The 16,473-nt window shown below is 34.0% G+C and overlaps 1 protein-coding gene across 3 annotated transcripts in view; it reads left to right on the top strand.

Annotated features, from left to right (window-relative positions):
* col28a2b (collagen, type XXVIII, alpha 2b) overlaps window positions 1-16,077 on the top strand; it is a 52,745-nt gene extending 36,668 nt beyond the window's left edge. For all 3 annotated transcript variants that reach the window (XM_039649119.2, XM_089133745.1, XM_089133746.1), the window contains 21 exons: window positions 672-740; window positions 829-897; window positions 1,016-1,084; window positions 3,073-3,144; window positions 3,228-3,296; window positions 4,521-4,592; window positions 4,715-4,783; window positions 6,612-6,680; window positions 6,769-6,837; window positions 6,973-7,041; window positions 7,140-7,208; window positions 8,371-8,439; window positions 9,997-10,065; window positions 10,147-10,227; window positions 10,418-10,453; window positions 10,534-10,570; window positions 11,572-12,129; window positions 13,522-13,766; window positions 13,850-14,048; window positions 15,435-15,626; window positions 15,717-16,077. In XM_039649119.2, coding sequence (XP_039505053.2) covers window positions 672-740; window positions 829-897; window positions 1,016-1,084; window positions 3,073-3,144; window positions 3,228-3,296; window positions 4,521-4,592; window positions 4,715-4,783; window positions 6,612-6,680; window positions 6,769-6,837; window positions 6,973-7,041; window positions 7,140-7,208; window positions 8,371-8,439; window positions 9,997-10,065; window positions 10,147-10,227; window positions 10,418-10,453; window positions 10,534-10,570; window positions 11,572-12,129; window positions 13,522-13,766; window positions 13,850-14,048; window positions 15,435-15,626; window positions 15,717-15,724 — 2,259 coding nt within the window. In that variant the 3' untranslated portion in view covers window positions 15,725-16,077. The remainder of the gene's footprint in view (window positions 1-671; window positions 741-828; window positions 898-1,015; window positions 1,085-3,072; window positions 3,145-3,227; window positions 3,297-4,520; window positions 4,593-4,714; window positions 4,784-6,611; window positions 6,681-6,768; window positions 6,838-6,972; window positions 7,042-7,139; window positions 7,209-8,370; window positions 8,440-9,996; window positions 10,066-10,146; window positions 10,228-10,417; window positions 10,454-10,533; window positions 10,571-11,571; window positions 12,130-13,521; window positions 13,767-13,849; window positions 14,049-15,434; window positions 15,627-15,716) is intronic.
* The last annotated feature ends 396 nt before the right edge of the window (window positions 16,078-16,473 follow it).

Raw genomic sequence — 16,473 nt, 5'->3', positions numbered from 1 at the left:
ACATTAATGTCACACAGAGCAGCAGGTGTATTAGACTGCTGTCACTTTAAGGCCGATTGCACAGATCCATTATACTGAGACACATCCGGTTACTTTCACTTGAGATATAATCGGCTGTGTTTACATGAGTACTCCACATAACATTTTTTCAGTTCTTTCACTCAGTTCAGTTCTTTTTCACAGCAGATTGCACTTAATAACTATTTTTAACATCGAGGATGTCCCAAATTCGTGATCGCTGTCTGAGAGAAGGATCTTTCTATGCCTGCACTTTATCAGTTCTTTTTCGCAACTAAATGTGCTTAATATTTTTTTTTAACATCAAGTACATCCCAATCTTTGTTTTATTCATGCATTTCATCACTAAAGTGTCAATAGTGCTGTGCTACTCCTATAATAAACAATATACACAACGTAGCAAATTCCATCATATCGCCCAGCTCTTCTTATTTGCACAATTTGCATTATTGAAGCCCTATTTGTGCATGTATGGAGAAACATGTCACAGCATGCAGTGCAGTCAGTTCTCAGCCTGTGGCCAAGATTTATGAATAATATCAATGTTGTATCTACTACACATTCCAAATCATTTTAATAACTAGATTGTACATGAGATGATACATTTTCTTATGATTGGCAAGTGACAATATATTTGTGTTTATTCCCTTCAGGGTGATGTTGGTCCTCCTGGGCTTCAAGGTCCAGTTGGGCTTCCTGGAGAAGGGATCCAAGGACAGAAGGTGCTGACAAACCTATGATCTGTGCATGATGGCATGAAAAACATATTTTATATATCCACAGCCAAGAATGCAAGAATTGTTATTTCAGGGTGTGGAAGGACCACGTGGACCCCCGGGAAGCAGAGGCCCATCGGGTGAGGGCTACCCGGGATCAAAGGCAAGAGTGCTATTCCCATCATGCAATAAACACAGTCGCCAAATAGCATTAGGTCCTGGATAAACGTTATTTGATAACATATGTAAACGTCTGTATGTTTGCAAATGTGCTCTTAAAGGGTGACCAAGGTTTACCAGGTGAGAGTGGTGCACCAGGAGAGAGAGGAGCAGGAGAACCGGGAGCAAAAGTACGTTTCCTTCTCTTTACTATTAAATCTGCCATCAATATGAAAACATTTATTTTTGCATATGGACATTAATCAAATCAAATCAAACTATAATTATCAAACGACCAAAGTGCTGTACAGAAGAATATACAAAAACAGAACGCACAATACATAACTACATAACAGAGTAAAATACTAAACATAAAATGCAATATAAAGCAAATTAAGAAACAACGCATATGGAAAAAGACAAGCCTTAAAAAAAATATATGAACAAAATTGCAACTTCTGGTGTTAAAGGACATAAAAGGGGTTTTTTAGAAGAGATTTTAGGGGGAACTTGGCAACTATTTCGAATTAAAGGGGTCATAAACTGGCTCTTTGAATTTTATTATATTGTTGTTTGAGGTCAACGTATGACGTTCGCTTGTTTTTTGCATTCAAACACATCAAAATGAATAAGTAATAGGCTATTTTCTACTCTAGTTTCGAGCCTAGCTGAAAAACGCTGGGTTTTTTTTAAGACTTGGAAGTAAACGCTCACTGCTGTGATTGGATAACAGTTTTGCATATTATAATGAGCTTCAACTCACTCATTATAATATGCACTTGGGGGAAATTGTTTTGAAAACGTACAATGTTGTAAAATGGCAACCGAAATGATTCGCCCATACATGTTCGACCCAGAGTCAGTGTGTTGGACCATTCCTGTCAGATCCAATATAGACGACACAGCACCGTCCTTTACTCTTAATCGCTCTACAAATCCAGTCTTGTTTACAAAACAACCCTTAGTGAAATGAAGCAAACCTCATCAGCTGAACGGCATTAAAATAAAGATTATCCATGCAGTCCTATTGGAATCCAGAGGAAGCTTATGCGGCGACTGTCTTCTTCCACAATCAGGCGCTGCACAATATTCTGTATTGCTGATAGCTCGATCCGGTTTGTCATCACGAAGTAGGCATCTATGTTATTTAGCTATGCGTGTAATGCACGAATCGGTGGGCGGGGCTAAACCGGCCGTGTTAAAGCAGGCATTGATCTTCTTCTGCGGGGGTGGTGTTTAATCCTCTTTGACGTCATAGTTTCCCCACCAAAAATGGTTCCATCCCCCGCTTCATATATGGAACTCCAAAATGGTTCTATATAGAACCATTTTTTTTTGTAAAAGGTTCTATTGGCCAAGTATGGAACCCCAGGGTTCTATATAGAACCCAGAGGAACCCTTTTTTTAAGAGTGTATAGAACCTTTTAGGGGTTCCAATACGTAGCGCTGATGGAACCTTTTCTTCCAAGAGTGTAACAAGGATGTTTTCAGTTCTGAAACTTACAGGATATTCTTATAATATGATTTATTATATAGTTATATTATATAGTATAATAGCTCAAGGAAAATTGGTCCGTTCTCAGTTCATCACCCCTTAAATAAAACTGTTTAGAAATCATTTGGAGGGTTAAATAACCTATTCCAGTGAAAATGGCTTTCACTGCTCCCCCAGCGTCCACAGGCGAAAACCAACCTTGCAACATGAGGACTAACGTCCCGATAAGTTGGTGAGAAGCGAGAACGAGTGAAAACGAGTGAGAAACACAAACTGCTTTATGGCAATTCGACATAATTCTATGATACTGTGTATGAAGTATTACCCACTCGGTAGACACAGCTCCACACGATAAAGTTGGCGAGCTCCGATAATAACAAATGAACATGAGCAGTGGTAGAAAGCAGGACGAAGGTGCCGCAAGTGAGTTTGTTGTGAAAATATACGCCACACAACTGTAGGGGGCGCTGATGAGAAAAAATGCGGCAACAAAAGTGAAAATCAGCGAAAAAATGACTAGAATTGCCAAGTGCCCCTTTAAAGCAAGACATTGAAGACATTGATTTAAGAATGTAGTTAAAAGATAAAAAAAGATGTAGATAAAATATATAGATATAATATGTAGAATGTAGCTTTTACAGTGTATATATGTGTATGCTCAACTCCCAATTGCTCCATGTGTAGGGGGAACCTGGAGCTCCAGGGTTTTCAGGATTACCAGGATTACCTGGGGAAGATGGAGCTCCAGGACAGAAGGTACGTTAGTCACTGAGACACTTGCTCAGCATCAACACATCAGGAAAGGGACACTTATTGTTGTTTCTCTGTTTGCATTTCAGGGAGAACCAGGAGCCTCTGGGTCGAGGGGCCCTGAAGGAGCCGCAGGAGTGGGCATCCAGGGTGAAAAGGTATCTCTTTCACTTTTCTCACATGTTTAGCTTTCTAAAATCATCTTGTCCCTATAAAGCCTACAATATCATATTTAATGCGCACATTTCTAAGGCCTCTAAATTATCAGGATGATCAAAACTTTGCTGTAAAACCTGTTGCACACAATCTACTACATGATTGCTGGCGTCATTTAGAAACATCATGGTAACATTTGATCATCAAATATGATCTATCAGGCTTTTAATTAACTTTTATTTGTTTATTATTGCATTGCATTATATGATTTGCCCTCCACAATTAAAACCACAGAGCTTTGAAAATAAAACTAATCATATATGGAACTCCAAAATGATTCTATGTAGAACCATTTTTTTTTTTGGCCAAGTATGGAACCCCAGGGTTCTATGTAGAACCCAGAGGAAGCCTTTTTTTAAGAGTGTATAGAACCTTTTAGGGGTTCTATACACTAAAAATAAAACTAATCATTTAAATTAGGGATATCAAATGATTAATCGCGATTAATCGCATCCAAAATAAAAGTTTGTGTTTACATAATGTGCACTGTGTATAATTATTTTGTATATATATATAAATACACACACATGCATGTATATTTAAAAAATTATATTATTTATATATAAAATATTTATATTTATATATAATGTAAATTATATATAAATCTATATACCTCTACTACAGTATATACATGAAAATATTTCTTAAATATATACAAGCGTGTGTCTGTATTTATAGATATAAAATAAATATATACTGTGCACCCACATATATTTTGTAAACACAAACTTTTATTTTGGATGCGATTAATCACGATTAATCATTTGACAGTCCTATTTAAATTTAATTTTACCCAAGACATTATTGGGAATATAGAATGGTATCTGATATTTATATGCATTTTATGTAAGTAGTCTGCTAAACTGTTATAAAATTCATTAGCATAATTTTATCTTACCTTTTGGTCACATGCTATATGAGGCATAAAAGTTTGATGTATCAAATATGACACAAAACAAAAAAACACACACATTTTGTTTTGTTTTTTTGTCTAAAGGTTCAACAAACTGTTTAAATGGACTTTTATTTAATATGTTAAGCTTTACAGAGTTAAAGACTTCATGAATTGAAAATGATTGTGTGTTCTTGTAATAATATGGTGTTTTACTGTGAACAGCAGCTTGATGCTGATTGATGTAGTGTTTTGTTAATGTGACGTTGTGCAGGGGGATCCGGGTCAGCGGGGGATCCGTGGGTTAGCAGGGCCATCAGGAATAGCTGGACCCTCAGGGTCAAAGGTCAGTGAGATCAGTGAATCTGGAATATTTTGTCTTTTGGTGTATTATATAATACAAAATGAGTTTGAGGGTAAAAGTAACTAAAATAATTTTCATTCTGTTTTTTATTAATGTCTTTGTAGGGAGAGCCTGGCACCCCTGGGCGACTGGGTTTACCTGGACCACCGGGACGCTCAATACCAGGACCAAAAGTAAACGCTTTAAAAAAATGTTTTGGTATTTGCACTATAAAACAAAGAAAATTTAAAGACCCCACTATATATATATATATATATATATATATATATATATATATATATATATATTATACACGTATACAGAAAACCTATCAAATACACAGTATGTCGGGACATATCAAGCACCTCCTCCACCTCCTATTGGCTATTTAAAATGGCCAATAGTCTTTTGTTTATATCACTGCTCGGTATTATATAGCGCATTTATGTGTCATTATATAGTGCATATGAAGAGTTCAGATGCAAAAGCCTCTAAATGCCATTTGAAATTTTCTTCTTTAATGATGATTTTTATCAAGCTTGTATATTTAAGTTCAGTAATTTCACTTAAATGACAATTAATAGGTAATCTTCATTGCCATTTAAGTGAAATCACTGAACTTAAATATACAAGCTTGATAAAAATGATCATTTTAGAAGAAAATTTAAAATGGCATTTAGAGGCTTTTGCATCTGAACTCTTCATATATAGTGCATTATTTTACATTCAAAATAGTAATTGTGTGAACAAGTGTCCGATTTTACCCACAGCTTCAGCGTCAATTTGTAGTGTAGGGGGCGGGGCTTCAGAATCTGGAGAGCAGTTGATTGGATGGAAAATCTGATCAGAAGCTGAAGTGCAAGTGATGTCATCAAAATATAAACCGCAGGTTTTGAATGCTTATATACTCTAAATGCAAATTTTGTGATTGTTTTGGAGCTCACTAGCTTATAGAAAACCGTACGGCCAATAGATTCATACTAATATGATTTTGAAGATATCAAATTTTGATATCTTGGTGACTTCAAAGTGCCCAATTATATCTGCTTTTTGAATTTTACCTTTCATGTAGTGTGTAATTGAGCTGTTTGTGAATGTAAAAGCCAGGTCTGCAAAGTTTTAAAGATAAAAGTGCACAACAAATAAATGTATTGTCTCCTAAAAGAAACAATCGATTCTGAACTGCTGAAACAAGTCGTCATCAATTCCAGTCTTACTTCCTGTTACAAACCTACGTCACAATGTAACTGATTTGCATAATGCCAGCCTATGGTCTTCATTGGCTGCCCGCAAATAATGTGTACTTTGATCCTCAAAACGATGTTTTCAGCTGCGGTTGAACTTTAAAAGGACAATTGATATGAAAAAAAAAACAACAGCATTGTTACTGTTCATATCACTGTGCATCAAGCTCCGAGGAAGCCTCCAGAGCTGAAATTAAGATATGGTCATTTTTTACTTGAGTTTCATTTATTTTCAAACACGTCGATCAATCATAACAGATTGAGCTGTCTAACCAATCAGATCAGAGCAGACTCTCATAAAGTCAAGTCAAGTCACATTTATTTATATAGCGCTTTTCACAATACAGATTGTATCAAAGCAGCTTCACAGTGATAACATGAAAGTAGTACAACACAGATCAATAATATTGTTAAATATTAAATATTAAATATCCCCAACTAAGCAAGCCAAAAGCAAGGCGACAGTGGCAAGGAACCAAAACTCCATCAGATTGGATGGAGAAAAAAACCCAGGCTCAGTCGGGGGCCAGTTCTCCTCTGGCTAACATTCGTATTGTTTATATATAAATATTAAATATGAATATTGTTTATATATAAAACGGCGCCATAACAGGAGGGGTTTAGAGAGACTAACTCATCGATCAGACTATTTTTAGACTCTAAGAATTGACATGATGTGCAATGCCTATTATGAGAAAATTGAAGCGTTTTTGACCTTGGATGCATGTGAATCTATTGTAGGAAATCTTTCAAATAACATTATAATGTCTCATTGTAGGGTGACCCAGGCCCCTCAGGTTCACCCGGTTTAGCAGGAGAGACAGGGTATGGACTTCCTGGACCAAAGGTACATTTAATTCTTATTGTTAAAATTGTGAAAGAGAAGTTATTAAAATGATTAAAATTGGTTGGATAGCTCATGCTTTGTTTCCCAGGGTGATCGCGGTGACCCTGGTCCTGTCGGTCTAAGCGGCCCTAAAGGTGACGGCTATCCTGGTCCCTCAGTACGTAAAACATCCACAAAATCCTATTTAAAATCCCTTTCATGTTCATGGCATCATAGAAATCTTCATTAGTCAGCATGAGGCTGTATTTGGTTGTAGTTGTGTGTGTCATTTGTTGGTTGGCTTCCTTTTCAGGGGCCTCCCGGTCTCCCTGGTCTTCCAGGAGAAAATGGTCAAGAGGGCATCGGGATACCAGGACCAAAGGTAGGATGGTTATGCGTCACCCTGAAGCAGATCATATATATGGATATTATGGACATATAGTGTGTAAACACCGATATTTTATCATGACTGTGTCTCAGGGTGAAGTTGGCTTCAGAGGTTTACCGGGCCAACCTGGATCTCCTGGGGAAGGACTGCAAGGACCACCTGTACGTCATCAAGCACAGTCCGATAGTGATGATGTGTTAGCCCTCGTCAATCTCTTTCAGCCCTTCTTAGTCTTGATTTAACACATTATTGCATTAGATCTTCTCCCATTGTGCCAAAAGGTTTCTAAATTCGATGGGTAAGATGCAGACAGTATAATTAAATAAGTCAAATTAATTTAAAATGTGAAAATATTAATTCGATGTTAATGTAATGTTTACACTACCATTAAAAATTTTGGGTCACTAAGATTTTTTTTTTTTTTTTAAGAAATAAATGCCTTTATTAAGCAAGGACACATTAAATTGCATCAAAGTGAAAGTAAAGAAAGACATTAAAAAATATAATAATATTAATATAAAGCAACTGTTTTCAACATTGATAATAATAATACATGTTTCGTCAAAAAATCATCATATGAGAATGATTTCTGAAGGATCATGTGACACTGAAGGCTGGAGTAATGATGCTGGAAATGCAGCTTTACATCACAGAATTTATATATATTCACATAGAAAATACTTATTTTAAATTGCAGTTTTTACTGTATTTTTCATCAAATAAATTCAGCCTTGGTGAGGCTGAAGACACTTTAAAAATATAAAAAAATATATATTATAAAAAAAAAACATTAAAAATATATATTATCAACCACCAATATTTGAGCTGTATATCATTTATATTTTATAGTACAAAATATTAAAGTGCAATCTGCAAACAAATGTAAATGGTGCTTTTCTCATTATTAATAGAGATAAGTTGTAATAAGTAATTTAAATGCCACTTTCTTCGTTTTGTCATCTAATGCAATAATATTCAGACATTTTTTAAGTGTGTCTTAAGTATCTAAATACCTTTTTGGAGACGCTGTATATGCCAAAGCACACGAATAAAAACTGTCTTTGGAATACATCCCATTCCTCAAATGTACCATCATCTTAACGCCACATTTATCATAGTACTGTATCCATGATCGTATATTCACAACATGCACCTGCTTCAAATCTTTTACATATGTCCAACAATTCCAGATGATGTAATCCAGTAACATAAACGTCATTCCAGATGTCCGACTTCTGCTTTTATCTTTGCATGAATGTGTTTTAACTTTTGATTTCTGTTGAATACTCTCTCTCTCTCTCTCTCTCTCTCTCTCTCTCTCAGGGAATCATGGGAAGACCAGGACCTCCTGGGCCAACTGGACCACCAGGACAAGGCATACAGGGTCCAAAAGTGAGACACTGGCTTCATAAAGAGTTGAACACATATCTATATCTAAACCTAAGTATGGCAAGCCGTTTTAGCTTTTATTCATTTCCAGGATATGAATTCTTGATGTCAAAAATGTAATTCTTGATATCCAAAATTGAATTCTTGATATCAACAATTGTATTTTCACTAGTGTCACCATAGGCTGCCATTCAAAACCAATGATATCAAGAATGGATTTCTTACTAGTTGAAATTCCAATTTCATATATCAGAAATACAATTATTACTTGTAAAAACCTTTATTTTTGATATCAAGAATTCAATTGTTACTAGTTGAAATGTCTATTCTTGATATATTCACAATTGAATTGCTACTAGTAACAATTTTTTAACCCCTCAGATGCTCTTTGTTTCGGAGTCACACTTGTTATCTTCCCGGTCAAAAGTGACCGGACACCTAAAAATTAAATTTCCTCCATCCCAGTAAAACCAATGCAATTTATTTTTGTTCTATAATATTTATTCTTTGTAATTTTGTATTTTGAGACAATTTGATTGAATTTATTAATATTTATGGTCTATTTTTGCCATGTAAAAATATATATATTTTTCTGTATATATATTATTAGTTTCAAAAAATTATTAATGCAGTATTTTAGTTTAATATAGAGTCTAGGCTTTCAGAAAAAAAATATCTTTTGAAGAAAATTAGCACCATCTCGTTACAGTATAGAGAAAAAACATAGAATCATGGTGCAACCACTAGATGGCATGTACAGGTCTCTATGGAGAGGCATGTGAATTCCCCAGATGTTTATGAACACATTTTTTTTTTTTTTTGGGGGGGGGGGGGGGGGGTTGTATATATATAGTTGAAACAATCTCAAAAACGATTTTTTATTAAAAAAAATTGTTAAAAAGATAAATAAAAATTTGTGAATTTTTGTGTTTTTGTCAATTTCCCATTCATTTCCTATGGGGTTCATTTTTGACGGAAGACCACAAGTGTGATTATTTTTTTAAGACCACTTAGCATGCTCAGATCATGACCTCAATTTTTTTTGTGTGTTCACATACATAATGCCATAAAAGTCACCAAGTTTCGTAACATTCTGATGAAGCTGTGAATTTTAGAAATTCAAAACAGAAAATTTTTCGGTCAGAGCACCTGAGGTTTAATTTCTGATATAATGAATGTGAGTGTTACTAGTAAGAAAGCCATTTTAGATATCTGAAATAATATTGATATCAGAAATACATTTTCAGATATTAAAAAGGATCATTTTTACTAGTAACAATTGAATTGTTGATATCAAGAATAGACATTTCAACTAGTGACAATTTAATTATTGAGATCAGGAATTAGCATTTGTACTAATAACAATGTAATTATTGATATCAAAAATTCAATTCTTGATATCAACAATTCATTTTGAATGGTTGTCACTAGTGAAAATACAATTACAGATATCAACAATTCAATTGTTGATATCAAGAATTCATATTCTGGAAATGAATAAAAGCTAAAACGGCTTGCCATAATCTAAGCGCATCTTAAATCTTATATACTCTATAACAGGGAGATCAGGGGTCGCAAGGTGTAACCGGGCCAAGAGGACCTCTTGGAGAAGGAATCCCGGGGTCAAAGGTCTCAGATTTTGTCATATAACCTGTTTTACACGATTGAATATTCGTATATTGTAATGTGAGGTCCATTCGCGTTTCTCAGGGGGATCGTGGAGCTCAGGGCGAGAGAGGGATGAAGGGAGTCAAAGGTGACATGGGAGATTCTGGCGTTCCTGGACAAACAGTTAGTAAACTAACCTCAATGTTACACTGTATGCATGAGTTTCTGTTTCATTTAGGATGCAGTCTAAATATAGTAGACTGGAACCAAGCCATATAGTCATCATTTACTATTTCGGCCGAGTAAAAGAGAGGCAAAATGATGTTTATAAAAACAAATCAGTAGTGTCATTAATTATAATTCACTTTTTTAGGGTAGACCAGGAATCAAAGGAGACTCTGGGCTAACGGTACGTCTTTCACATCATACTACAATATTCAAAACACACTGTGCGTGTTTCACTCATTCAAATATGATGTTTGTTTTTAGAGGGATGACATCATCAGAATGATCAGGGAGATTTGTGGTATGTTACATCTCACATTACACTTAAATATACAACGTAATAGGCTGCTTTATGTAACGCTCAAATGTTTGGGGTCAGGAAGATTATTTTGATAATTTTGAAAGAAGATTCTTCTGCTCACCAAGGCTGCATTTATTTGATGAAAATTTCAGTAAAACCTGAAATATTGTGAAACATTATTCCAATGTTTCTATTTGAATCAGACTAAAATTTGTATTAGTATTTTGAATTAGCTTGTAGTTTTATTATTTTTAGTTTTCGTGTTAATTTTCTTTTCTCTAAATACAAATGTGCTTTTGTCATTGTATTAGTTGTTTTTTTTGAAATATTGATATTAGGTTAAATTTATTTTTATTTCAGTTTTAATTTAATTAATCATTGTATTAGTTTTTAAAAAAAATATTGATATTAGGTTAAATTTATTTTTATTTCAGTTTTAATTTAATTAATCATTGTGTTAGTTTTTAAAAAAAAAATATTGATATTAGGTTAAATTTATTTTTATTTCAGTTTTAATTTAATTAATCATTGTATTAGGTTTTTTTTTAAAAAATATTGATATTAGGTTAAATTTATTTTTATTTCAGTTTTAATTTAATTAATCATTGTATTGTTTTTTTTTAAATATTGATATTAGGTTAAATTTATTTTTATTTCAGTTTTAATTTAATTAATCATTGTATTAGTTTTTTTAAATATTGATATTAGGTTAAATTTATTTTTATTTCAGTTTTAATTTAATTAATCATTGTATTGTTTTTTTTTAAATATTGATATTAGGTTAAATTTATTTTTATTTCAGTTTTAATTTAATTAATCATTGTATTAGTTTTTTTAAATATTGATATTAGGTTAAATTTATTTTTGTTTCAGTTTTAATTTAATTAATCATTGTATTATTATTTTTTTAAATATTGATATTAGGTTACATTTATTTTTATTTCAGTTTTAATTTAATTAATCATTGTTAAGTTAATGAAATTTACTGTACTGTCTCTCAGGCTGTGGAGTCAAATGTAAAGAGCGTCCGATGGAGCTGGTGTTTGTGATTGACAGCTCTGAGAGCGTTGGGCCTGAAAACTTCGAGATCATAAAGGACTTTGTGGCCGCACTGGTGGACAGACTCACTGTGGGACGTAATGCCACTCGAGTCGGCCTCGTTTGTTACAGCCTTGAGGTCAAGCTTGAGTTCAACCTCGCTCGCTACATGACCAAAGAAGATGTTAAACAAGCCATACGCAGGGTTCCCTACATGGGAGAGGGCACGTACACTGGCTCTGCCATTCGCAAAGCAACTCAAGAAGCGTTTTACAGCGCGAGGACGGGTGTGAGGAAGGTCGCCATTGTCATCACTGACGGGCAGACAGATAAACGTGAGCCTGTGAAGCTGGAGATCTCCGTTAGAGAGGCGCACGCAGCCAACATCGAGATGTACGCTCTGGGGATTGTTAACATTAGTGATCCGACACAGGAAGAGTTTCTCCAGGAGCTTAACCTCATCGCGTCGGACCCTGACACTGAGCACATGTACTACATAGACGACTTCAACACCCTGCCAGGTAATAGATACAGCAAGCTCGAGGCTGAGTGCCTGTTCACGTACTTCAACTGTATGAAAGTACTTCTCTGGTGATGGGAAGGTACACACCTTTGAATACTGGACGTATGGGTGATGATGTGCGAGTCTGCCTTCAATATGTGCATTTGTGCATATGAGAATTTTTATTTTTCCACATCTTGTTTTATTTTTAATTATGATTTGATTGCACTGCTAACAAGTTCATACATTTTACACACACACTTAAATAAACTTTAATATTAAGATAATAACTACACTTCCTAAATTAAACATTTACAATAGAGAGATCATGTGGTGCAGAAATATGTGAGAATCATTCATAGTTTCATTGCCAGTACATTATATATCATTATTATTCATTTTTAGATTTAAACACGTACTTTTAAAAACTGCTGCATGTTTACACTGTTTGCACACAGGGTTGTTGACATGGGGAAATATATATATATATATATATATATATATATATATATATATATATATATATATATATATATATATAATTTTTCAAAGTTGTAAATATAACGAAGATTTTTGGAGTATGTTTTACTGGAAAATATGATTTAATTCTTTATACTTTAACATTTCATGTTTAATTCAATGTGTTACTTGCCATTTTTTTAATTATTTGTGAAATGTCCTGAATAGTAGTGAACTTTTGTTGATAATTTACTCACCCCCATGTCATCCAAGATGTCCATGTCTTTCTTTCTTCAGTCGAAAAGAAATTAAGGTTTTTGATGAAAACATTCCAGGATTTTTCTCCATATAATGGACTTCAATGGGAACCAAACGGCTCAAGGTCCAAAAGACAGTTTCAGTGCAAATCGCAAACTGTTCAAAGGACTTTAAAAATGATCAAAATGAACTAATCTTTTTTCGTGTCATTTGGTTCATTCAACGAATGAAATGAATGAGTTGACTCAGGAAAAGATTTGTTCATTTTGATGAACGAGTTCGAACAGGAGAGTCACGAACGCTCATCACAGAACAGAGCAAGGCGACCATTTGAGCTTATAAAACTTAAACTTTATTTTTTTTTAAATGAGCGATTGTTTCTCTTGATAAGACTCTTATTCATCGTCTGGAATCGTTTAAAGCCCTTTGAACAGTTTGCACTGAAACTGTCTTTTGGACCTTGAGCCGTTTGGTTCCCATTGAAGTCCATTATATGGAGAAAAATCCTGGAATGTTTTCATCAAAAACCTTTATTTCTTTTCAACTGAAGAAAGAAAGACGTGGACATCTTGGATGACATGGGGGTGAGTAAATTATCAGCAAAAGTTTTTTAAAAGTGAACTACTCCTTTAAAATTAAAGTAAACGTATAACATATTTCCCGTTTTTCCCCTCTTTAATTGTCCCTCAAACAGCTCTGGAGTCCAAACTAGTCAGTCAGCTCTGTGAGGATGAGAACGGAGCACTCATCTTCAGTCGCATTAATGGTTTTGATAACGGATATGGATTTAATGGCAACCGCATCAATGGGAACGGCGGGTATAATTCTGGCACCAACATAAATGAAGGGAACAGAGACAACAAGGGATCACAATCTGGGATGAACACTGTTACGCAAGAGCGCAGGAAGGGAGAAACGCTTGGTCCAGACATTAATGAGGTTGGTACACTTAAGATAATGAATGGATTTTTATATTGGTGGTCTAATTTTGTGTGTGTGTGTGTGTGTGTGTGTGCTCTTAGGTGGCTGAGCGTGCAACTGAGAAACCAGACATAAACACTTCAGACCCGAGCAGTGGTAGAGGAGATACACCAGCAATCACTGGGACATCCATAAATATCAGACCTTCATCAGGGACATCATCATCATCAACAACAACTGTGAACTCATCATCATCCTCAGTGCTGTATATACCAGCGCCACGACCACCGTTACCTAGAGGTGAACGCATGACACACTCACTAATGCAATACAAAATACACATAAGTTTGGAGTCAGCAACATTTTTATATATATATATATATTTTTTTTTAATATATAATATATATATATATATATAATATATATATATTATATATATATATATATATATATATATATATATATATAAAAAAAATTAATCCCATCCAAAATAAAAGTCTGTGTTTGCATAATATATTTGTGTGTGCTGTGTATAATTATTTTGTATATATAAATACCTATGCATGCATGTATATATTTAAGAAATATTTGTGCTTAAATTCTGTATATATATATATATAAATACATAATCTATATTATATAAATATAAATATTTTATATATGAATAACACATTTTGTTAAATATATACATGCATGTGTGTGTATTTATATAATAATTATATACAGCACACACAAATATATTATGTAAACACAGACTTTTATTTTGGATGCGATTAATCGCAATTAATTTTTGCACAGCCCTAATATATATATATATATATATATATATATTATAATAAATATATATATATTTTTTTTCAGTTTAATTTATTCAGCAAGGATGCATTATATTGGTCAAAAGTAACAGTAAAGACATTTTTAAAACATCATTACTGTTGCTGATGACACATCAGTTTTCAGTGTCACATGATCCTTCAGAAATCATTCTAATATGCTGATTTTATGCTCAAAAAACATACATTTTTATTTTCAATGTTGAAAACAGTCGTGGATCATTTTCCCCCCCGAAATTCTATGATGAATAGAAAGTTCAAAAGAACAGCATTTATTTCAAATATAATCTTTTCTAACATTATAAACGTCTTTACTGTAACTTTTGATCAATTTAACTCATCCTTTATGAATAAAAGTAATTTTAATTTCTTTCCCCCAAAAATAAAAAATATATTCTTACCGACCCCAAACTTTTGAATGGTAGTGATTAATGTTACAAAAGCTTTCCATTTCAGATCAATTCTGTTCTTTTGAACTTTCTATTATTCATCAAGGAATCCTGAAATAAATTTTTTTTGAAAAAACTGTTTAACATGTTTCTTGAGCATCATATTATAATAATTTCTGTAGGATCATGTGACACTGAAGACTGGAGTAATGATGCTGTAAATTCAGCTTTGATCGCAGGAATAAATTACGCTTCACTATATATTCACATCGAAAACCGCTGTTTTAAATTGTAATAATATTTCACAATATTACTGTTTTTTTAATCAAATAATTGCAGCCTTGGTGAGCAGAAGAGACTTCTTTTAAAAACATAAAAAATCTTACCGATCTAAAACTTTTGACCGGTAGTGTATACTCAGACATTGCCCACCAGACAGAATCTAAAATGTAATCTACGTCCAGAGTTTGTGTCTCTGGACCCCCGGTGTGAGCTGCTCCTGGATCAGGGCCCTTGTCGGGACTATAACATCCGGTGGTACTACGACCGGCAGGCCAACGCCTGCGCACAGTTCTGGTATGGAGGCTGTGATGGGAACCGGAACCGCTTTGACACAGAAGAAGAGTGTAAGAGGACATGTGTGGTCGTGAGAGCAGGTAAAATACACACCTGATACATGATTATTACAGCAAATGAAAATGACACCAGTTCCTGCTATTTAGTCACACTATTTTCTTTGCATTTAGGAGGCTGATGTCAATTATGGATGCATTTTCCTTTGTCTGTAATTCCTCACTTATCACTCCGACGGACCTGCACTGAAAAACACAAAGCATATGAATGTTGTAGGTTAAGGGACATTGTTATGCAACAGTAGCTCACCGAGAAGGCATATCATTTCATATCACAACCAGCAGAACTGTGAGTAAGCAATATTGTACACTGTTATAGTTAAACAACATTAATTGAATTGGCATTTATGTAATAAATGAAATGTGTTCTTGATTTAAAAAAAAACTGTGTTGAAATGTTTTCAGTATCAGTGAAAGTTTTTTTTTTTATCTCGTACTGTATGTACTTTTTGTAATAAAATATTTTGTACGTGGATAAATGGCTTGGCTGTTACACTGTCAAGTTCAGCAAATTCAAAAGTTGTGTTATCCCATGTATGTTCACTAAATGATGCTGTGTTTCATTTTCCGCTCAAGGAGGAGGTTCTCTTGTGGTTAGACACTGCCATCTTCTGGAAAGAAACCATATTGTGGTATTGTGTTGTCCATGGATGACTTTAATATTTGAGACGGCTGTGTGTTAGCATCAGAGGCGGACAGAGTACACAGCTTTATTACTTGAGTAAAAGTACAGATACCCCTCGCTAAATTTGACTCAAGTACAAGTAAAAATACTACAGTCAGATGTCTACTTAACAAGTACTTTTAAAAACAAGTACTTCAGTACTTTTAATTGAGTACGTTTAGCATTTAAGAAAATTTCCTAAAATTC

This window comes from Pimephales promelas, chromosome 8 (assembly GCF_988280905.1).
Source record: "Pimephales promelas chromosome 8, fPimPro1.hap1.1, whole genome shotgun sequence".
NCBI classification, from domain to species: domain Eukaryota; kingdom Metazoa; phylum Chordata; class Actinopteri; order Cypriniformes; family Leuciscidae; genus Pimephales; species Pimephales promelas.
Note: the sequence above shows the minus strand (reverse complement) of the source record. Positions and strands in the feature narration are given on the sequence as shown.